At 43.0% G+C, this 24,665-nt stretch overlaps 1 protein-coding gene across 1 annotated transcript in view; it reads right to left on the bottom strand.

The window, feature by feature from the left end:
- Positions 1-24,665, bottom strand: part of PAPSS1 (3'-phosphoadenosine 5'-phosphosulfate synthase 1) — a 151,217-nt gene that overhangs the window by 93,121 nt on the left and 33,431 nt on the right. Inside the window, exons 2-5 of the mRNA XM_088479496.1 lie at positions 18,299-18,413; positions 14,784-15,019; positions 8,705-8,843; positions 6,299-6,417 (exon numbers count right to left, since the gene is read on the bottom strand). Of these exons, the coding sequence (XP_088335622.1) occupies positions 6,299-6,417; positions 8,705-8,843; positions 14,784-15,019; positions 18,299-18,413 (609 nt within the window). The remainder of the gene's footprint in view (positions 1-6,298; positions 6,418-8,704; positions 8,844-14,783; positions 15,020-18,298; positions 18,414-24,665) is intronic.

Below are 24,665 nucleotides of genomic sequence, written 5' to 3'. Positions count from 1 at the left end.
CACCAAAGTACTCAATTTACGAGTTGGGGTGTGTCCCAAGGGTTCTGAAAAAAATCCACACATTTTTTAGCCAAAAATAGGGATTTGGGATTTTTTTTTTCTCCTGGTCTGGGTTTTTTTTCTCCATTTTCGCCTGTTTGCCGTTTATATGATATTCTGCGCAGTAAGTTTGTATCCACGGATATGTAAGAAAAAATACGGAAACACTATACAAGTCACACCAATTATGGCAATTAACTGCACCCTAAGATTGTGCACTACATAACCATTCCCCCATGTCCCTTATTTGATGAACCATAGCTTCAGCAAATACATTTGTTTAATATGTACACAGTAGCGGCTCCAGGCACGCGCAAGCCGGTCCGTCACCCGGAGTGCCACTGTATCCGGAGGGTGCAGGAAATGCCCACCCTCCTGGCGGTAGAGGAAATATATAAGCTCAGTGGGAGGAAGCGGAGGAGGGAAGGGGCGGCAACTTAATACGGCGCTGGGCGTACCCACCATGCACACATAGTACATGGAACCATTTTGCAAGATGAACCAAAATTTAGCTTTTAGCAATTTGCTAGGACCAAGAGATGCATAATCCAGGCATGAGGCACAGCATACCTAATGTCTCAGTCAGGTCACCAGTTCCTACTGTATGGATAGACTACATTTTCCTATATATTGGTTTACCTCACAAAATTGCAGCCAACACAATATGACAGTGATTGGTAGTGTAACCTGCTTTGTCGGCTTAGCAATGTTAGAAAACTTAACAAAATGATCATCAATATAATAAATACAAGGTTAAGAAACACACAAAGCAAATAAATCTTTGTGGAGCAAAATATACAAAAATGTTTGTGGAATAAAAAAATAAAAAAAATTAAGGGACAGAAACATATAGGTTTGCACATTTACCTCACAGCGTTCACATGTGTTTAAGTTTTTTTTCTCAGAGGTGCATGTAAAACTTCAAAAGTACTTTGAAAGCCAATTTTGTCAACATTTTACATGTTTAATATTAAGATTTTGTTGAAGAAGAAAAGAACAGCAGTTACTTCACAGATGTATAAGAAAAATAAGGTTAAACAGGACTGAATCGGATTGTTATTGCCTTTATTAGCCATCTGGTGATGAGGTGCAAGAAAATTCAGCTGACACTTTTATGGTTCATCAATTATTTGCAGCAGAGGAAGCTTTATGGCCCTACATATCAACATTAAAGCTTACAAAAGTAAGATTTGCCAAGACCTTGTATTGACTACAAAATGTGAGCCCGTGAAATATATCACTAGTTTAACTTTCTGTTATGCAGGGCTCTTTCTGCTGATCACATAATGGTAATCCTTTTCCGGAAAACGCAAATTTGCAGAGGTCAGAAATGATCTCATACAGGTCATATGTTCATAATATGCAAATGCTGAATTGAACGGTTAATGAGGAGCAAATAGAAAAAGCACAATGCTATACTGTAAGTACTTGTGTTAACATCTAATCCACAAAGACTTGCATCAACTTTTTTTTTTTTTATTCAGTTTCGGGTGGTGGGGGGGGGGGGGGGGGGGGGTCAGTTTTCTGCATAAATAGTGTAAAACGTTGCTATACTGTTTGGTCATCAATTTGGTCAAGTCGCAGCAATAAAGAGAGAGCATATAAATAGGGTACCTGACCATGAAGAGAAAGAGGATGGGTAGATTTCACCTATGGTGCAGCCGACAACGTATGATAGATTAGTCTAACAGATCATATGTTCAACTTGATTTAGACAGGGTTCTCCCTATTGGAAGGCTCTGTCCATTCCACAGAACAAAAACAGAAAAAAGTGCTTTTAACAATCCTAAATGTGATGTTACAATTTGAAATGTTTTCTGTTTGTGTGTGTAAAAATACATAAGTATTGTGATAGTTGATAAATATCAACTAAGTTGATAAAATAGGTACAGATGTGTCCTCACTTATCTTTGCTGCAGTTGCGTCAAACAGTCCCTGCTAGCACTGAGCGTCTTTTTCGCATCTATTTGTACCAAAAATGTGTCTAAGTGACAATGCCATGAGACTAGGACGCACCAGGAGACTGTGCTGATTAATTTGATATGTGACACTTGTATGTATATCTGTGAGTGCTGACTCAGAGACTCTGTTGCACAAAGTGCTGCGATGCAGCAGCTTTTTTCCACTCCAAGTGCCATTTACATTCTCAGTCACACACTGATATATACAAGTGTCACATATCAGCACAGTCTCCTGGTGCGTCCTAGGTGCATAAAAAGCACAAAAAGAAGCCTGATGCTAGCAAAGCTGCAGAGGACCGGACGACTCACTCGTGCCAGGCACATCACGCTGCATGGCACATTCAGGATAGATGAGCAAGGACACATTTAAGTTTTCATACTTTGATCCAATATGTACGTTTCCATACATTTACAAAACGTCAGTTGTTTAGCTGGCACAACATAGCCTACTGCTCAGTCTGAGTGCTCAGTAACAGGATCATCTACAAATCTAGCAATACAGATGTGTCCACGTACATTTAGTCTCCTTGCACATTAAGCAGCCCTTCTAGTCTTGTCATGCCCTGGTGTTACTCTGTTGCGCCGAGCGTCTTTTCATGCGATGTTTTCCCTTCAACTGCGTCTTATTCGCACAGCGATGTGAACAGGATGCACAAGCAGTTTCTGTTGATTAAAATTATATGTGGCATGTATCTTCATGTGAAACGCTAAGGTATGGTATCACAGCCACTGACACTGTAATGTAGCATTTTGCATGCAGATACACCTGTAGTTGCACATAGAATATAGACATGCCACATATCATTTTAAACAGCAGAAGCTGCTTGTGCATCCTACTTGAAACACTGGCCCTGATTCAGAGCCGGACACTCTTGACAGAGTGCTCGCTCTGAATCAGGGCCGGCCGCCTTAATTTTTAGAGCGGCCTCCTGGCCGCTCGTATAGCTGTGAGTGACCACCCACAGCTATAGCGAGCAGCCAGGAAGATGGTCGCGAAGGTCTTGACCATCGGGCTTGCAACGAGACCCTTCTGGTAGGGTATCATTCCCGCAAGCCCTGGAGTGCTTTCGGCTCTATCAGAGCCAAGAGCACTCCTACTGACATCACTTGTGATGTCAGTGGGGCCGGCCCCAGACGGTAGGCGTTCCCATGGGAACGCCTCCGTCTGGGCAGCCACGCCCCCGGCACGCCCACCAAAGGGGGCGTGCTGTTACTCACCATCGACAGCATGCCCCATTTGGTACGAGACCCGGAGCGACGGCTTGCCATTGCTATCCGGGTCTCGCGCATGCGCACGACGGAGCTGGCTCCATCGTGCGCATGCGCACTGGGCCAACATCGACCCGCTTGCAAGCGCTCAGCGCTCGCGAGCGGGTCTGAATCAGGCCCACTGTACGAATAAGACGCATTTGAAGGGAACATACAGCACGAAAAAATGCTCAGACTCACACGTGTACTGTAATGCGACTTGTAGTACACAGAGGATAGATGTATGTGGGCACATCTGTATGCGCTGGTGATAAAATTGGACAGGTTCCGTCATTCTGCACTCCGATACAGCAACCTGTTCACATTGGGACTATTTAGTGTGGCCAGAAAATGCATTTACAGATGCTTGCAATCAATCATTCCATAAAGAGAGAACAATGGCAATGTCCTTCAGTGGCTTTATTAGCAGGAACTCTCTTCTGTGCAGAAAAAAATAAACTTCCTCTGCAACAACAACTTTGGGCCTGATTCAGAGTTAGTAGTAAAAAGAAGCAATTTGCTCCTGAAATAAACCAAGTTGCAATTCAATGGATGCAACATGCATTTATTTTTTTGCATGCAGAAAAAAATTCTGGCTGCTTTTACACTTAATTTTAGCAATAAGCTAAGATTTGCCCCTTCCCAACTCTAATTCGCTCTGCACGTTTTTGATCAGTCCTACTTGCAATGCAACATAGTTTTGCCAAGCAAAATGCTCCTTTCTTTTTTTTTTTTTCTTTTAACTCTGAATCATGCCTTTTATTTCAACTTACGGGCATATTTATCAATATGATCTTTGCTAAAATTATATGAAAACAGTTTTCATACCCTTTTCACATTATTTTAATATTACTTAAATGTATTAAAGGGCTTTTGGAGCAGTTTTTGTAAAAAACCTACTCCAAGCTTTTAAATTAAATTTAAAAGCAGATCGCATTTCCCATGCTTGTAATGCAATCTGCTTTAAATTTACCAATGCTCAACTGTAAATAAAATACTGGAGAAAGCCCAGCGATAATAATGCTATCATCAGATGACATTATGCAGGCTTCCCTCCAGTTCCCTGACTGCTTCTCTTCTCTGCCAGAGTAGAGCCTGGAGCCAGTGCCTCCTGACATAAGCCTGTGTGTTAATATAGACCATAGGCTGATCACAGAGGTGCAGGAATAGAAAATACAATACAGGTTGAGTATGTCATATCCAAATATTCCGAAATACGGAATATTTTTAGCATGACTGAGATAGTGAAACCTTTGATTTTGATGGTTCAATGCACACAAACTTTGTTTAAGGCACAACATTATTAAAAATAAAGTATAAAATGACCTATAGGCTGTGTGTATAAGGTGTATATGACATAGAAATTAATTTCATGTATCTACACAAACTTTCTTTGAGCCACAAAATTATTGAACATATTATATAAACTTACCTTCAGGCTGTATGTATAAGGTGTATGTAAATCATAAATGCGTTCTGTGTTTAGATTTGGTCTCTATTCCTAAGAAATTTCAATATGGTATGCAATTATTCCAAAATACGGAATATTCCGATATCCAAAATGACCCTGGTCCCAAGCATTTTGGATATGGGAGACTCAACCTGTAAAACTTGCATGCACCGGACGGCTGACCGGGTCATAGAGAGTAGATCACCGATCAGCTGATGTGTGCAATCAGTTGATATGCAGTAAAGTACCGGCAGCACTTTCACTGCGTCTCAGCACACACCAGCTGATCGGGTCACAGAGAGGAGATCACTGGTCAGCTGTCTGGTGCAGGTAAGTTTTATTTTTTTTCCTTTTGTACACCATGGGCAGGGGGTCCATAGCCAGGGTGCTGGGGGCAGCGGGGACAGGAGAGGAGGCAGGGAGCTAGGCTGCAGCAGGGGTCGGAGAAGACAGGCAGGAGCAAGGGGAGCGCATGCGCATATACATTCTCATGGTATGTTTTCCGTAAATTACAGTGAGAAGTGTGCCGAGGGGATTGGCAGAGACAAAAGATTTCCTCGCCAGCTCTGTCCCTGCAAGTGATTTGTGATGAATTCAAGAGATATTTCCTAAATTCATATTGCAAAATTAGGGAAAAATATCACACTACAACCGCATTTTAAATGTGAATTGTAGTAAATATGCCCCTCATGTATACTCATGAAATATATTAGTAGATACTTTATGTAACACATTTTGAAGCAATAGTGTTTTCATTGGGTAAATAAATGCAATTTTGATGTTATATATGAGACAAAGAACATAACATTAATTGGGTTGGTACAGGATCCCGGTAGTCACAATACAGACAGCGGCATCCCGACAGTTAGAATCCCAACCCAACTGTAATTTTTCAAACAAAGCCTGTGACATGGCAGTTAGGAGCTGATTGGATGGTTCCTTACCTCCATTCACGTCATCTCCTAACAAAGCTTAGTAAATAGACCCCTATTTACCTTAACCCTCCCCTCTGCAGCCTAAACCTAGCCCTCACCCCTAGCCTAACCCTGAACTCCCCACCTCCCCCCCACAGCCTAACCCTAACCCTCCCCCTAGTCGGGATGCCAGCGGTCAGGTTACCGGCGCCGTGAAGCAGACTGCTGTTGGGATTCCCGCGCCGGTATTTTGAATGTCGGCATTCCCACTGCCAGGATGTTAACTACATCCCTATTAATTACAAAATATTTTATAAAGCTTTACACTAAAAAAAAAAAAAAATCAAGGAAAAAAAAATAAAAACAAGAATCAGATCAACACTAATTGACAACCATTCTGTAGCATCTTGGCTGCCTGACAAGTGTAAGGAGAGGGATGAGGAAACTTCATCCATCCATTGTAGGCGTGAAAGATGTCGCTACCCATTCCATTATCTTCCCTCACTTTCTACATATCAAGTGAAACTGCCATCACACAATTGCATACATTACAATCTTGAAATATGCTTATTTTACCTCTCCAAGAAAATAATTAACAATTAATGCATCAAAATGGACGTAGCACCATTTTAAAAGCGCTTGACAACCTGACTACTTAGTAATTACTTTCTTTCCCACTTACTTACCATTTCCTGCAAAAGCTCAACAACTTGTTGGATGCAGTCGTTTACATCACAAGAATCCGTTTTTAAGACTAACTCTGGCGCCTCAGGCTTCTCATATTCAGCATCAATCCCGGTAAAACCTAAAAAGGTAATGTAAATCCATAAAACGCTTATGACCAACATAGGCAAAGGCATGAGATGCTGCATAGTAACGTACTCAATGCTCCTTCCCTGCTTTCCCTTCCTTTGTAACGGTTAGGCAGAGGAACTAATGTACAGATGTGTCCACATACATCTACCCTCAAAAGCGCTACAAGTCACGTTACACAACACTGGAGCGCCGAGCGTCTTTTTGTGCAACTTTTTACCTTCAAATGCATCTTCGCACCGCTGTGCGAATAGGATGCACAGACAGCTTCTGCTAGTTAAAATGATATGTGGCATGCCTGTATTCTGTGTGCTACTGTGGGTGCATCTACATGTGAAATGCTAAGTTACAGTGTTAGCGGCTGTGACACTGTAATGTAGCATTTCGCATGCAGATACACTCGCAGGCATGCTGCATATCATTTTAATCAGCAGAAGCGGCTTGTGTTACTTATTCGCTTCGCTGTCCAAATAAGATGCATTTGAACGTAAAAACTCGCACAAAAAGGCGCTTGGCGCTACAGAGTCACGTCACGGCAAGGAGGCTAGATGTAGGAGGACACATATGTAAGACTCAAGAGAGAAGAGGACTGACGTGAGAGAAGGAAGACACATTGCAATAGTAACTATCCAGGCACTGATTATCCTTTTCATCCTGCAGGTTATTGTGCTTAGTGGAAAGAGTAAAGAAACTAAATTATTCCATGTATCTTGAGCCCCTGATCTCAGTCACAAATCAAACTTCTAAACTAAAACAAGCAAATACATTATGCAGAACTATTTCAGTTATGAACATCATTCTGGCCCAGGATCTAATGCAAGATGGAAATTTGGGGAAGTTACAATGCTTTTTTGTGTATCCTGAGCACTGCAATAGATTAGTTACTACAGTAACACCGCCATAGTAACTTTATCAGTGCTGCTTTGGTAATGAGGGGCTCCTGACCTCAACTCTACATCTTCTGCTGGTTTCAAATATTCATATACAGAAGCTGTTAGCAACAGGTTTTCTTTCTAATCGTTCTCCCCAGCGTTTTTGTCTCAGGTGCTCCGTCTGGCTTTATTACATGGCGCCTGGCACTGACAAGAGGTCGCGTTGCACTAACGTGTCTATTTTGCACCGAGCTGACGATACATTGGTTCACACAAAAAAGTCAGCACAGCACAACTTATTGGCCACGTAACAATGCCATGCAGCGTCAGACACGACACTGCAGCAGTAGAAATCCCTCCCATGAAAGATCCCCCCTCCGTGTATAAAAGCCAGGGAGTGGTTGGATGGCGGGAACAGTGTAGACAATGGGTATTCAACATGCGTCAGTACACAGTTTCTGTGGTACTTTACATCCCAGCATGCCCCTGGTGTAAACTGCAGAGGGTGATGGAGAGTGCACTGACTCAGCATTCAGAAGTGTGTTAGACACACCTATCCCACCCTGCTACTTCTTAATGCCACCAGGCTGGCAACATTTTCTGGGGAGAACACTCGAAGGACAAAATTTACTAAGCAGCGGGTTCTAAACCCTGGCGGTTTGGTGGCGGGTTCTAAATGACAGCCCTGTACTACTCTATAATGTGTTTTGACAGCAGGTTTGCAGCGGTTTTGGCCTTAGTAAATATGCGGATAGCAAAACCGCCACCAAACCCGCAGCTTAGTAAATTTTGCCCAAAGTGTTTCATTGATTATGGTTCCAGCGATTCTACCACTATATGCTTTTCTTTATAATACTTATAATTTGAGTATTGTAGTCAAGTCAGACTTGGAGATCATTTAATGCCTTAGATGAATACTAAGAAAAAAACTTTTGCTATTCTGAGGTTAATGTTTATCTACCTTCTACAAATGGAACATTAAATAAAGAGCTACTATTTTAAGTCAACAAAATAACGAAGAGAAAAAAATTATAATGTATTTTTATCTCATAATAAGACCTCGCCCCTCATTCTTCTATGTTCAGATTCTATGTTCTCAACTATTGGATACTTCACCCAGTGCTGAAGAAGACAGATAAGCAGAATGAACTGTGTTGGTAACTTGAAAAAAATAAATGTTACTTATTTTTCCTGTGTTTGAAAAGTCTAAAAACAATTTACATATTTTAGAGGTAAATGAACATGATTTTTTTTTTTCTTTTTATATGATAGTACTGTATGATCTTTTATTTAAAAACAAGAAAAAGTCCAGTGCAAAAATTTCCAGTAAAGTCAGCCATTTATATCACCACATCCTGTACCTTGCACAGAAATCTGGAGCAGAAGGACTTCCAGATGAAGGCTTACCTTTGATTTCCCCAGCTCTTGCCATTTTATATAGTCCTTTGACATCTCGCTGCTCACAAACGTACAAAGGAGCGTCTACAAACACTTCATAAAATGGCAGACTAGCTGCCTCGTGAATTTGTCGGGCATTGTTACGATCCTGAGGAAGGACAAAGGATATAAAAATAAAAAAAAATAAAAAAGTGTTAAATCGAGCATTGTGTGTATTTATAAGCACCAAACAATCCTTTAAAAACCATTGATAGTTGTACATTTCTTCTTTGCGGCTTAGAGATCACACACATACAACGCAAACACTAAGGCATCTTCTTGTGGCATCTTCACTTAAGGCATCTTCACACTATATGATATCTTGAGCGACTTGGCCGATTCCGACGCATCGGAATGACAAATCGTTTAGAACATCCTGTATGCCGACGCACGTTCCTGCGTCGTCTGTGATATTCTCAGATCTTTTGTACATGCAGAAAGATCTGAGGATGTAGCTAGCGATGCCATGCAGCCGAATGTAGCATGGCCCCCGCTACCCCTCCCGCCGTTGTTCCTGGCATCGGCAAGTGTGTATGCACTTGCCAATGCCGGCACCCCGCCATGACCCGTTTCTCACGAGATCGTGCTGGGTACACATCATCTAATGTGTACCCAGCTTGAGGGGTCTATTTACTAAGCCTTGGATGGAGATAAAGCCGATGGAGATAAGGTGCCAGCCAATCAGTTCCTAACTGTAATTTTTCAAACACAGTCTGCGACATGGCAGTTAGGAGCTGATTGGTTGGTACATTATCTCCGTTCACTTTATCTCAATCCAAGGCTTAGTAAATAGACCTTTTAGTCTTTTACTAGCAACTCAAATTATTCTGTATGCTGATAATTAAATCACAAATTCCAATGACTCAAAAAAACATAACTTAAAATCAAACAGATCAGAAGAAAATGCTAAGATCACAGTTTATGAATCCATTACTTGAATCAGGACACAGCTGTATATACAATTTGTACAAGGGTAAAGGTGTAAGCTTTATTACATTATCTCTGTATCAAGCCTCGGAGAGACAAAGTGGAACAGTTGCCCAAATCAACCAATCAGCGTCTGTCATTTCAAAGACTGTGCTAGGCAAATAACATATCTTAGCAAATTATCATATGTTTGCTGCTATAGTCACAGTCAGGGATTCCACCACTTTAAAAAAAATTCATTCTAGGACCATACAGAAAACAAGCATCATCAGTTATGAATAGGAGAGAGAATGTCACCATGAGGGAAAATGGAGTGGATGCCTCTCCCAAGTAAAAATACCTAAAATGACAAAAAAAATATTATGGGGTTGGCCGACTATGATTTTGTGGTCCTGAAAGTTTTTCTTTTTTCCTCCCCTGTGAGAAGAAATTGGAAATGATCAAACTGAGGGGTTTCAATCTTATGAATACCCCTTTTCCACTGCTGCAATAACCCAGGTTATTGCCGGGTCTACACGGGTCGCGGCTCAGTGGAAAAGGGTCCCTGAAAAATAACCCGGGTCAAGTGACCCAGAAATTCAACCCAGGTAGCTACCAGCTTCGAACCCAGGATGGACCCGGGTAATGGTGCCGTGTAAACGGCGATAATCGGGTTATCCGACCTGGGTTATGCCTAAAATGAGCTGATTGCTCCAAAACCACCAATCACCTCCCACTTTTTATGACCTCATAAGTTTAGCAGAGCAGACCCGGGTTCAGTGTGAACATGGTCTGACCTGGTTTGGAACCATGTCCGAAAACCCAGGTCGGACCCGGGTATTTGGTGGAAAAGGAGTATAAGTGTGCAACATATAATAGATCTATTTCTACCACCCTTGAAATAATTAGTGCTGGGATTAGGTGATCAATTTATTCACCATGAGCAGATATTATTTAAATACTAAGGGGGAATTCAATTACCCGTGGTAAATTACCGCAGGTAATAACGGGAGGTAGCCACTGGCTTTAACGTCCAGGGCTATTCAATTAGCCTCCCGCATTCGCCCAATAGCCTTAACGCCAGTTAAACATGTACGTTAACATGGGTTATCGGGCGTTAAAATACAGGATCTGTGCATTAACTAGCAGTTAACGGTGATTTCTTTTCAGGTCTCAGGAGACCCAAAAAGAAATACCAGATAAGCGGGAATAATTGCATACAGGCCAGCGATCAATTAGCACCCGTTTAGTTAATGGGGCTAATTGAATAACGCCCTCTATATCAACCAGATTATGCGAATTGGGCACGTTTGCCTGAATTCTTCTGTGATCCGCAGATACGTTTCAGGTTACTCAGGGTGTACGGTGTAATCACACTGAGGAGGCCAGTAAATCAGCATCGGAATACTCTACTCTGGCCTCTTCACGCTTACAAAATAGGGCTGACACGCCCCCGCATTGTAATAACACTCCCCATCACCTGGCCCCGCCCCCAAATGGCTGCATCCCATCAATAAGGCTTCGGCTTCCAGGGCACTGTGAGTGATGTCGCAAGTGCCCTGGTTTATGTACATCAATGATAGTCAGAGACCTGTGCATGATCTGTACTGCACATGTGCAGGCCTCTTTCTGCAAATACAGTAGCAGTGCCCTGTAAGTCGCAGCTTGGGGAAGGGGCTGCGACAGTCTGCATTCCCAGTAACCAGGGGGGGGTGTCAGCCATGTTTTCTGGGAGTGCAGAGGCCAGTGGCCCTGGTAGTTGGAACAGCCTGGCCATCCTGAGTAACCTGAGGGTTACTCAGATGGCAGATGTTCACGAAAGTAATCCAATGCTGCATCTTCTGATGCAGCACCGAATTACAGAAGTTAGCAGGAGGCATCTAATTACACAAGACGCCTCTTACAGCATTACCATATTTTAACACAGTAACTACAGCCAAAGATGCAGCTACTGTGCTACAACATCCATCTCTGAATCAGGCCCTAAGCTATTGTTTGCTCAGTGTGTGCTTTCTTCAATGGAATTGGTATGGGCTAGTTAATGAAAAGGGGCTGTAACAGACTGCAATATACACAACCAGACATTGTGATGGTGACCAGCAACCAACAACTGAATGGGTCCCTAAGATGCAAAGGATTATAAACAGTTGGGCAAAATTCCTTTAGCCAGTAAATAAAAACATGATTCTGTAATACCAGTTTAAGCTTATATTCTTTATAGGAAAAAAAATTTGTACCCCCCACTTAAAATGATTTCTTCATTTATTTATCTTTAGATTGTGCACAATCAGAACAACAATCTGTATTCACTGTAATGGGAGCATTTCATCACTTCAGAAGGTAGCGATTCCCATGTTACAAATATTGTTTAAAGATCACACATGTATTGTGGGGGGAGGCGGACTGATAAAGGACTTTGAAATTGATGGCGAGGAGCAGATGAGACGCTCCGCTTTGTCCATGTTAAAGTTTGAGGTAGTACTGATACATCCAGGTAGAGAGCCCATAGGAAATGCAACACATAAAAAAAAAAACACAGAAAATGGGCGACTGAGTAGGAATCTGCATATGAATATGAAGTGCTACGATGCAGCGACCACTGCTTTTTTCAAGTTTGGTGATTCGTATACAGACTCTGGCACATACAGATATAAGAGTGTTGCATCTCCCTTTACTCTCCTGTTTGCCCTCTTCATTCAACAAATGCATGCTGTCTCTCCTGCCAACTGATTACTTCCTCCCACTCCCGCCTCCAAGATCTTGCCCATGCTGCTCCCCATCATTGGAACTCTCCCCATCAGACTCTCCACCTCTCTACAATCATACAAACGGGCTCTGAAGACCCACTACTTAATTAACGCCTTCCAGCTCTCATCCTAACTTGCTGCTACATGTTCCTTCCTCCCAGTCTACCCCATCTGTGTCACACCTGTTTGTCTGCCCCCTCAATTTATGAGCAGGGCCCTCTACCCTCTTGTGCTGCTCCTTACATTAGTTTTATCTACTTCTTACTCCCCACTACGGCACCTAACATTTGGTTACTTATGCTCTGCTGTTTATGTGGGTGATATGGTCACTAATGTAGCAATGTATATTCTCCATGTCCTGCATTGTATTGTACTGTAAGTCACTGGTCACCTATTTGTTTATGCACTTTGTAAGGCGCTGCGGAACACTTGTGGCGCCAAATAAATTATTAGAATAATATATCAAATTCATCAGTGCAGTCTTATGAAGCGGTTTGTCACATCCACTTGCAATAAAGACACATTTTTGGGCGAAAAAAAACTCAGCGCAAGCCGTGATGCACAGGACCTGGTGACTCACGCGCACCAATCGTCTCGGGCCACATGTCATAATGAGGCTGGGTGTATGAGGATACATCTGTACCTTACAAAAAAAAACAATTATCTAATAAGTATTCATTCCCATTGGTTAACACCAATAACTAAAAAAAACAAAACCTATAAAATAATATGTTGTTAGATAGTGTCACCGACCTGGGGCCTGATTCAGACCCACTCGCGAGCGGCTGTCCGCTGGCAAGTGGGTCAATGGTGTGCACTGCGCATGCGCACGACGGAGGGAGCTCCGTCATGCGCATGCGCGAGACGCGACGAGCGAAGGACTTTCCTTCGCTCGTTGTGTCTGATCAAAGGGGGCGTGCTGTCGATGTTGATTGACAGCACGCCCCCTTTGGTGGGCGTGCCGGGGGCGTGCCTCCCAGACGGGGGCGTTCCCAAGGGAACGCCTACCGTCAGAAGCCGGCCCCACTGACATCACTAGTGATGTCAGTGGGAGTGATTTTGGCTCTGATAGAGCCAAAATCACTCCGGGCCTTGCGGTTGAGAAACTCAACCGCAGGCTTCTGCTCGCAGTGGCGATGGTCGCGATGGTCAAGACCATCGCGACCATCAACCTGCACGCTCGTATATGCTGTGGGTGGTGACCCACACCTATACGAGCGTCCAGGAGGACGCTCCATAATTATGGAGGTGGGCCCTGATTCAGAGCGAGCGCTCTGGTCAGAGCGTCCGGCTCTGAATCAGGGACCTGGTTCCAAGTTACACCAATTAAAAATCGATCAACATTTATCTTGTGTTTCAGTGCCTAAATCACTCATTTACTAACAGAAATATTTCTAACAATTTTTTAGTGTAATTAAATGTGTGATTAAACCCCTGAAATACAACATTGATTTTTAAATAGATCTTTAGTAAAATGTACCCCTAGGTGTGCTCTTCCCTGAATTACTGTGCATAAAATAAAGTCCATAGTTGAAGAAGTGGAGTGGAGAATAAATAATTTTTTGTAAAGGTGGGTACACACTGCACAGATATATCTGCAGATAATGGTCGTTCATACACATTGAACGACCATCATCTGCTTCTGGCCATGGGTCCCACTGACTGGGCGGTGTGCCTCGCCCCCCTCCCAGCATACTCTGCTGCAGGTGTACGGGCGGTCGGTACACACTGGCCGACGGGCACCAGATATATTGGCCGATCAATTGAGGGGGAAAATGTGCTAAGCCTTGAAGAGAAAGAGAGTGGACAGACATAAAGTACCAACCAATCATCTCCTAACTGCCATTTTTCAAACAGAGCCTGTAATGTGACAGTTAGGAGCAGATTGATTGGACAGAGATAAAGTGGACCACTTTCTCTCTTTTGCGTTAAACAGGGCTTTTCTCGGCTTTCTGTAATTCATAAAGCAAGATACCGAAGATAAGCTGGACTCTTTTTTTAGCGGTGCATTCGCCTGAATCGCATCACCATACTATTGTATTATTGTATGGGGAGTGCAATTCATGAAAGAACGGAAAGCTCCGCTTTCCATTTCTTTTGCTGCGTCACATTCGCCATCTCAGGATGCTGTAAGCAGGCCGCTGATGGGTGAAAAGCAAATAAGTCTGCTGTCTCCTCGCCACCTCCCTATTCTACCCGTCCTCTTCTCTGACTGGCCAATCAGGGGTATCCCAGGGAGAGAGTGACAGAGAACAAAAGTCTGCCCTTGCTCCCCATGTGACCGGGAGCCTCCACTCATCCTTCCCCTCAGTGACAATGGGCACCCACTGTTTAGTGCCCCCCCTTTCCACATAAACAAGTAACAGCCACTAACTCGCAAGACTCTAGACACTTACCTTGGTATATGGGGATATGAAACTAGCAATACACACAAGGCCAGCATCAGCAAACAACTTCGCAACTTCTGCAATACGGCGGATGTTTTCTTCTCGGTCTTCCTGTGTGAAACCAAGGTTTTTACTGAGCCCATGACGGATATTGTCCCCATCTAAAGTATAACAAGGGATGCCATGGCACACTAAGTACTCCTCCAGCGCCATGCTGACTGTGGTCTTTCCAGCACCAGACAGACCTGAAAGTTAGTGGAAAGAACAGAAGAGTTGGAACACAGTGGTGCAAGAATACAGCCTGGGATCGTTAATGGTTTTTTTTTCCCTTTCTAAGTTAAGTTCTCCACTGTAAGGTCACAAACAAATCATGGGTTATTTTTTCCCCATTTATACCATAAAAGATGTATAAATACTAAGTAATGAACATTATCACCAAAAGTGATTAATCTCAATGAGGTGTCAGCATGATGTATCTGGAATTATCTGGACAATGAGAGGAAGAAAGACAACTAGTTTGTAGCGCACTACACAAAGGAGCCTTCTTTCTTCCTCTCTCTGTGTATATATTAGATGTTACTGACTCCAAGGTGCACCATCAACACAACTGATATGTACGTATATATTTTCACCTTATCTGCTCTATTGTTTGTCTTTTGCTTACCAAAAAGCAAAATAATAACAGTGCTGTGGGACACCTGAGACCAAACTAGGTAAGGGATAAAATAACTGATAAAAATAATGAATAAATCAGCTATGTCAAAGGACAAATATATAGCAGAACGCTGCCGGGCGCTACAGCTATAATGCGGGATCACGTGTTCGAGCCATGCACTGCTGGAAATCACGAACCGAGATGCAGCGTGGAGAGCGGTCTCTGCACCAGGGCTAGCAGAGCCCGGAGTGTGTTGCCTACTGCCGTAGGACATAAAAGTACTACCCAGGCTGACTTATTAAGCCGTACATTATGGGAAGTCACGAGTCGGGACTGAGGCCCTGATTCAGAGCCGGACGCTATTTGCGCTTGCTCGTCCAGAAAAAGGGGCCGGCTATTTAAATTGACCGTTCGCTCTTTGCGGTCTGTTGACGCCTCTATGTCTGAACGAGCGAACAAAACATGCGGACGTTTTTTTGTTAAAAACGCCCCCTGGCCGCTCGCATCATACGTCATCTCCGCTATTTATTAGATTAATCGAGTACACCGAAAGGTGTCTGAACTGCTCGCAGTGCTTGTGGTTGGATTTTCCTACCGCAATCATGCGAACAGTTCAGGCTAAGAAACAACCAAGTGACGTGGTCGATGACGCTGCTTTGTTAATTATGCACACCCTTAAAACGCCTGTTTTGACCTTTTGGCACGCCTGTGTTCGGATCTCCACTCCCCGTTTTCAAGCACCTTCCCCTGTTACCACCCACAAACGCCTCATCCTGTCACTCAAATTAGCAGGCATTCGCTATTTTGCGAGCACACGATTATCGGCCGCACTGACTGGTTCGCGCATGCGTACTAAAACCTATACGCATGCACATATGTGCGAACATCGCTCGGAGCGAACGAGCGGCCGCTTACGAGCGGCTCTGAATCAGGCCCTGAGTGTGAGCGAGAGGTGCCTGCCGAAAGGTAGATGGAACCTGGCTGCTGCTGGTGAGTGATTATAAATCACAATTACATGGGACATTTTAATTTCAATGATCAAAATCATCTTGTTCACATACAACAGTGAGGCACTGCTATCCCACATGTCATTAATTGTCTGGAATTATAATTAATTCCAACCAGGATTCAGCCTAAGGAATTTCACAGACTATAAAGTTTGCTTGGATACATTTAAAGCTGGTCTTTGTTTGTAGAACTTTGTGTCAACTGGTTGATCCATAACATACTACAGAAAGCACTATATAGAATGAACCCATAACATATGGGATGTTTATTCCTAAGCAATCAGCACTTAATTGTTAACTGATTAAAGTATTGTGGTGATTCAAATAACTAATGATTTTAGCTACCTTGTATATTATCGCATAACTGATCGACATTGGCTACTTATTACAGTATATTTTACATTTTTATGTGTGTTTCATTGACCAGTGATGCTTGTTGTATATTGAATTTTTATTATCATTTTTAGCAATTAAAAAGATCTATATTTGTCCTTTGACATAGCTGATTTATTCATTATTTTTATAATTTATCATTTATTTTATCCTTTACCTAGTTTGGTCTCAGGTGTCCCACAGCGCTGTTATTTTTTATTTTTGTTTTTCTATATGGCTAGCAACCATAACAGCAGCGTGGAACATCTGTCATAACACCTAACCAGTGTACACATATTTGGTGGTCCTATTTTGCAGCGCCGGTGGCTTTATCCTTTACCATCTGGACAACTGAAGAATGGACAAATACCATTTTTCTGTATACAGATTTATATTGTTATGCTGAATGCCTTGTACATAGCTGCCTCACTCACAAGCATCCCAGGTTTAAGTTACCAGCTTCCTAATAATCTTTAGACTTATGCTGGCCATACACTAGTATGAGCAGCATAAGATGCGATTCAGCAAACGATTTCCCTTGAACTCCCCGGCAGCTCCCTGGCAGTCCCAGCAGCACGAGTTGGTGATTTTTGACACCCGATGTACATACGATCTGACGTACGATCATTCGCTCCTATACGACAGGTCGTGATACGATCGATTATGTGCCTCACTAAAAGCAGGCGACCATAATAGATTTAAATAGAGGAAAATGTCACTCAAATGACGACGCTCGGATTCACGATGCATCAAATGCGTAAATACACGGCATGATCTGGATACGATTACGATGGACAATATGGGCTGCACGTCTGATCATAAGATACGACAATATAAGAGCGGCGGGAGCACGCATCGGATCGTATTCCTACCTAAATACTGCACGATTTGCACACAATGCATCGTAAGAGGTGTCTAAAATCGTGCAATCGGCACGAAATCGCCCTAGTGTATGGCCAGCTTTATTCTGTATATTTTAATTGTATCTAGTTCATAAACACAAATTGTATCACTGTGTATATATCACTGTTCAAAACTATAAAATATCTACTAACCCGCAGGTTCTCAAACTGTCCTCAGGACTCCAAACAATGCATGTTTTCCAGGTCTCCTGACAGACTCACAAGTGAAATTAGCTCCACCTGTGGATCTTTTAAAATGTGTCAGTGAGTGAGGAGTACACCTGTGCACCTGCTGGGTGACCTGGAAAACGTGACCTGTGTGGGATACTGAGGGCCGAGTTTGAGAACCACTGTATAAACCTAATAAAAGACAGACATTTACTACAATTTTAGGCCAAGTGTAAGCAGTATCTTGCTTTTAGCAGACCTTTCAGACTCCTAGAAGATGGCTGTATTGCAATCCAAAGTTAGTAGAGCTAGCAGTTTTTACTTTTGTTAGAATTCACCGCCTCTTTCTAGCGCTACCTTGTTGACAACCATTTATATGGTACATAAAACTTTCAAAGTCATCAGTAATTGTTCATCTACCTGTGAGCCAAACAGTGCAGCCACGAAATCCGCACCTCGTTCCAACAACTTGTCCTCTCTTGTTCCTGCTGACATGGTGAGCTTGGTAGGTAACATTGGTGGAACGCTGCATTCCCTAGGAAAAGGAAACATAAAAAAGTTAGTAAGCAAGATAAAATGAACCATACACACCATATGCATGATTTATCACAGTCCATTTCCTTTTATCTATGCAATGCAATTTATGCTGCCTCGCTCACCTGTTTGTATTTTGCTTTACAAAGTATACAGGGCCCCATTTATGAATGTACCTTAAACCAGTGGCATATTTTGTTTAGTATCGTAGTGATAATAACGAATATGCCATTAGTATCTAACATTACTTACTCCTCAGGCGAGGTCCAGCGAATGTCCCCCTCCTCTGTGGCATCCTCCAATCAGCTGCTGGCAGCCTAAAGGTGCATACACACTTAGCGAAATTTTACACGATTTGCCCGATTCCGACGCATCGTGACGACAAATCGTGTAAAATATGCCCAAATCGTGAGTGTCCACTCATGATCACGATGCGCGTCCCCGCAGGTCGTACATCGTATCTTCAGATCTGCCGTTCTGTAGGGCAGAACGGCAGATCTGTAGGGCAGATTTGCCAATGGGGGACATGATGCACTGGAAAAATGTAAGGATGCATGATAGATCGTTTGTCACATTGGACACTTTACACCAAATCGTGTGCAGGACGGCCGAGGGAGAGTTCAAGGGAAATCGTACACAATGTCGGATCGTGGGCCCATCGCCAAGTGTGTAGGTACCTTAACACTGCCAGCGACGGGCTTCTGTGACATGCGCATACAAGCCAGACAGTCTGTGCATGTGCATTACACTTTCACCCGGCAAAAGACTGCATGATTACGACATTGTAATCATGCAGGCGTTTGTCAGTCTGTGATGTGCCTACACTGAACGAGCAGTCATTCAGTGTAGGCACAATCAATCATCTGCAAACATGCTGAACCTGACGTTATCGTCAGGTTGACCAGCATGTTTGCACGATGATAGATGTCTAAAAGACCACATTTTTAAACAATCTGCAAACGATTTTCAAACGATCATCGAACGATCTCGATATTGTTCAATCGCTCATTTTAATCGTCTAGTGGATAGGCACCTTTACTGGGTCCCAGACCAATTGATGGTATAATCAATAAAGTGACAAACAGCTTATCTAGACTTTAGTAGGGCTTTTGACAGTCGCACAGCTCAGATTGCTAAATAAACTCGAAAGTGTTGGATTGGATTCTAATAGGGGTATTCAATATGGGTGCGATAACATCGTTTTTTGCATTAATATTGCACTTTTTAACGTTTTTGCGGTAACATCACTTGTTTTAGTTTTACACCGTATTCAATTTCTAAGACTTATCGCAGTTTTGAAAAGTCTTTGATAAAAAACGGGGATAACTTTTCACCATTGAATAGGTGTCGAAAAAAAGTCCAGAATTGGGGTTTAGGGGTGCAGGCTTAAAAAAAATAGCTTGCACCCCTGAGATTGACATTTAAAAAAGAACTGTCAAAAAAAAGTAAAAAAAAAAATAGGGACACCCCAAAAAATTAATTTAAAAATTGGGGTGCAAAAATAAAAATTGGGAAAAAATTGTTAAACAATAGGCAAATAGGTTCAGGGCTATTCTGCAAGTATGCAGCAGGTGTTTTCTAGAATAGAATTATAGCGGCAGGTGCACAAATGCAGAATTTTTAAAAACTTACTTTAGGGACATCAAAATATGCTAGTACCCATTTTCATGTACCCCAAATTTGATGGGACCACTCAAAAAAATAACCTAAGTGCTCTTCTGCATCACTTCTTCAATGTCGGGAAAAAAACACCTGCTGCGGCTATTTAAAGCCCCGACTTTCAATTAAAGGCTAAAACGGGGGTACCCATAGTGTTCCCCCATGTTCTTACAACTTTAGGGGGGGTCTTACAATTATTTTAAGGAAAAATTCGTAACTTTCCGCAAATCCAACTTCGGAGTTTCCCGTTTTCGTTAATTTGATATTGAATACGGGGATAAGCGGGAGCGTGCACCATACCTTTACGCAGAAAAAAACTCTGATATGAAACGTTAACTTCGCCAGGGAAGTTAACCTTTCATATTGAATACCCCTCTAAGAGGTATATTTACTAAAGTGCTGGTTTTTACAAGTAGATATGTTGCCCATAGCAACCAGATTCTACTTAACATTTATATAGCACCTTCTAGAACATAACAGCTGGAATCTGATTGGTTGCTATGGGTAAAATCTCCACATCTAAAACACCCACACTTTAGTAAATAAACCCCTTAGTATTTAAAGTCCTGATTCCAAGGGCAAAAGCTACAATGCCCTGCTATAGCATGAATAACCAGAATCTAGCAGCAACAAATGTTGGCAGATCAAAAGTTATCCAATTGTGTAAAGATAAAGTGAGTTAGTAGGAAAACATTAAAGAGAAATACATTTAAACGATGTACACTTATTCTTCCAATATTTCTGAATTACAATTCAATTAGGTGCGAATTACTCTACAGCTGTACACCGCACTTACGGTACCTCTGTTTGCAGACCCATTCTGCAACTTCTTAACCTTGTCCTCCTTAGAACTTTTAATACATCTTCTTGTTATTATATGCTTACCCTCTTAGGCGTATTCAACACTCAAAGGGGTAAATTTACTATAGGTTGATTTTAGAGCAATCTAAGAATCGACCTTCATCAACGAGATTTCTGACTGCAAAATCTGCATATTTATAAGCAGTCGGGTTTCAACTTCAATTGAAACACGGCGTCGATGTCAGTCAGATTTTGCAGCTATAAATGACGTCAGTTTTGATCTTTCAGTTCAAAACAGATGGCAAATTGAACTTAAACAACGGCAAACCCGTCCAAAAAAGAAGCATTGCACTGATCATAGGGTTAAACCTTTGATATTAATCTATGCGCTAATTATAAAAAGAAAGAGGCCTGGCTGAAAAGAATCACATATTCAAAGCGTATCAGAAAGTAATAAGTTTAATATCCTAAAACATCACATATATAGCAATATTACACAGCAAAAGATATTTTTGATAAATTAATCAATAGTGTTACACGAATGTATCTGTAATATATCTAAAGGAGGTGGATCCTAAAAAGACCTGGTATATTATACTCGAGGATTAAGATTTACACCTGTATTAGATGCAATTTGATTGGTGTTCCGTAGCTGTTCAATAGAGCTCAATCATAAGTTCTGCATAGTCCTGCGGATTTCCGCAATAAAGAATGATGGTTCCAGAATGTATATCATGCAGTGAGCACACAGGAAGAGCAGGAAGAGATAAAAGGGAGGCAGTTCTCCAGCCGGAGACAGCGGGCGGCGGCTACCTGCCAGATATGCACAGTCCCGTAGATTGCGTATTTAGCCCAGCCTCAACCTTGCTAACAACAGCGCATCCAGCTGTACAATGTAGCGTCAGACTCTTCGGGGATCCACAGCGAATATCATGTGTCAACGATTATCCCAGTAGATCCAGTATATCGGCTGACACGTTTCGCACCGCACCTTGGGGGCTTTTTCACTCTTTGAAAAAGCCCCCAAGTTGCAGTGCGAAACGCATCAGAAGAACGATATACTGGACCTACTGGGGTACTCGTTGACACTGTATTTCTCAGCATTGAGGACACCATTAATCCTGAACAAATACCCAACTCCATTTTGCTGAAATGCAGCCCCAAATTGCAAGGAACCTCCACCATGCTTCACGGTTGCCTGCAGATACTCATTATTGTACTGCTCTCCAGCCCTTCGGTGAACAAACTGCATTCTCTTGAAGTCAAATATTTGAAATTTTGACTCATCAGCCCAGAACCCCTGCTAGCATTTTTCTGCACCCCAGTTGCTAAATTTTCATGCATAGTTGAGTCGCTTGGCCTTGTTTCTACGTCGTAGGTATGGCATTTTGGGCGCAATTCTTCCATGAAGACCACTTTTGGCCAGACTTCTCCGAACAGTAGATGGGTGTACCTGGGTCCCACTAGTTTCTGCCAGTTCTGAGCTGCTGGCACTGGTGGACATTTTCCGATTTCGAAGGGAAGTAAGCATGATGTGTCTTTCATCTGATGCACTAAGTTTCCTTGGCTGACCCCTGCGTCTATGGTCCTCAACATTGCCCATATCTTTGTGCTTCTTCAAAGAGCTTGAACAGCATATCTTGAAACCCCAGTCTGCTTTGAAAATCTTTGCCTTGGAGAGACCTTGATGATGCAGTATAACTACCTTGTGTCTTGTTGCTGTGCTCAGTCTTGCCATGGTGTACAGTATGATCTGGTGTTCAACAATCTCACCATTGTAGCTGAGTCTGGCTGTTCCTCGCTCAGTTTTCAGCCTCCTAAACAACTGTTTCGGTTTCAGATTAATGACTGTTTCAACCTACATATGAAAATGATGATCATTATCACCTGTTTGGTATGATTGGTTAATCATACACCTGACTATAATCCTACAAAATCCCTGACTTTGCGCAAGTGTACCTAGAAGAATTGATGGTGTTTTGAAGGCAAAGGATGGTCACACCAAATATTGATTTCCCTTCTGTTCATTCACCTTGCATTTTGTTAATTGATAAAAATAAACTATTAACACTTTTTTGAAAGCACTCTTAATTTGCATCATTTTTTCCACACCTGCCTAAAACATTTGCAAAGTACTGTATATATCTCTATATCTATCTATATATCCTGCGCCAGAGCCGTAACTAGACTTTTTGGTGCCCCATGGTCGCACTAACCTAGTTACAGCCCTGTCCTGCGCCATGTAACCACAGTACCCTGTATCTCACAAAAGCCTCAGCTTCTTATTCCTACACTGTGCATCTCACGACAGCCTCCTGCTTCTGTCTCCTTGCACCACAGCATCCTATATTCAGTGCCAGAGTAAGGTCCACATGGGCCTGGAGCTGAAATTGATGAAAGGCCTATTGTGTACCGCCACGGGGGATGAGACCAGCACAGTGGGGGAGGAGGTGGGATGGCTAGTGATGTAGGGGAATATACACACACATATATATATATATATATATACACACACACACACACACACACAAAATGCAGTCGGGTGGCACTTACTGCGCAACATGGATTTCAATAGCCCGATGCCTTCCGAGAGAGCCCAGTCATGTGTAATCCACCATATACACCACTGTCTGCGGCAGTCAGGTAAAAAAAAACAGCACTTTGATACGTTGGAATACTTCTGTGTCTATGGAAATAACTTACACAGCTATAACGGCTATAGTAGTCGTTCCAGTTATTTATATAACCAGATATATCCTAAAGACAGTAGATAACTGAAACGTCGACTAGTATAGCTGCTGTAGCTGCAAAATATGCACCCATATGTCCCTATATATTACAATACAACTTTTAAAATATTTGGTCAGTATTACAGAACTCCCAGATGGAGCATACCTTTTAGACGGGGATACGTTTAGGAAGCCGGCGGCCGCAATACCGACCGCCGGCTTCCCGAATCCTCAATCCAGGCTAGGGTTAAATGACAGGCGTCTAAAATCTATTCGCCTGTCATTTTCCCGACGCCGGAAGGCAGGCGCCCGGCATCCCGATTGCAAGGATCCCGGGCGCAGCGAGCAGACAGCCGCGGGGGGGGAGGGTTAGGTTTAGGGCACCCAGGGGGGACTTAGGGTTAGGCACCCCCCGGGGGGACATAGGGTTAGGCACCCCCCAGGGGACTTAGGTTTAGGCAGCGGGGAAGGGGGGGGCTTAAGGTTAGGCACTTACAGGGGGGATTAGGTTTAGGCACTTGGGGTGGGAGGTTAGGGTTAGGCACCCCTAAGGAGGGTTAGGGGGGTTGGTTAGGTTAGTTTTTACTTACCTTAGGGACGATCGGGATGTCCAGCGCTGTCGGGCTTCCGCTGCCGGGCTCTGCTCTTTTGTCGGGCTGCCGCTGCTAGGAATCGAACTGCCGGCCATGCGGCAGCCGGGATTTCATACCGAATGCTTTAGAGGCATTGCACTCAGTCTCCAGGACACAGACACGGACACCAGGTTCCTAAACAGCATCAGCCTGTCCCCGAATAGCAGCAGTAGGTGCTGCACAACTCAGTCACTATCACGGACACCAGCAGCCCCTCACTACCTTCATGGAGCTCAGATAGTTGCTGGCTTTGGGCATCATGGTAGGAGTAGTGGTGCTCGAGTGACGTCATGTGGCACGCAGAAGGAGCCCTATAACTGTGCGCAGTGCAGTGAGGGCTTATGAAGCCTTCCACTGCTCCACAAGTATGTCCGGCAGTACTTGAACCATCAGTGGGTGGACAAGTGGAAGTAAAACATTGCGATTTCAGTG

The sequence above is a fragment of the Taudactylus pleione genome, unplaced genomic scaffold, assembly GCF_031769625.1.
Source record: "Taudactylus pleione unplaced genomic scaffold, aTauple2 ptg000236l, whole genome shotgun sequence".
In the NCBI taxonomy this organism is placed as follows: domain Eukaryota; kingdom Metazoa; phylum Chordata; class Amphibia; order Anura; family Myobatrachidae; genus Taudactylus; species Taudactylus pleione.
Note: the sequence above shows the minus strand (reverse complement) of the source record. Positions and strands in the feature narration are given on the sequence as shown.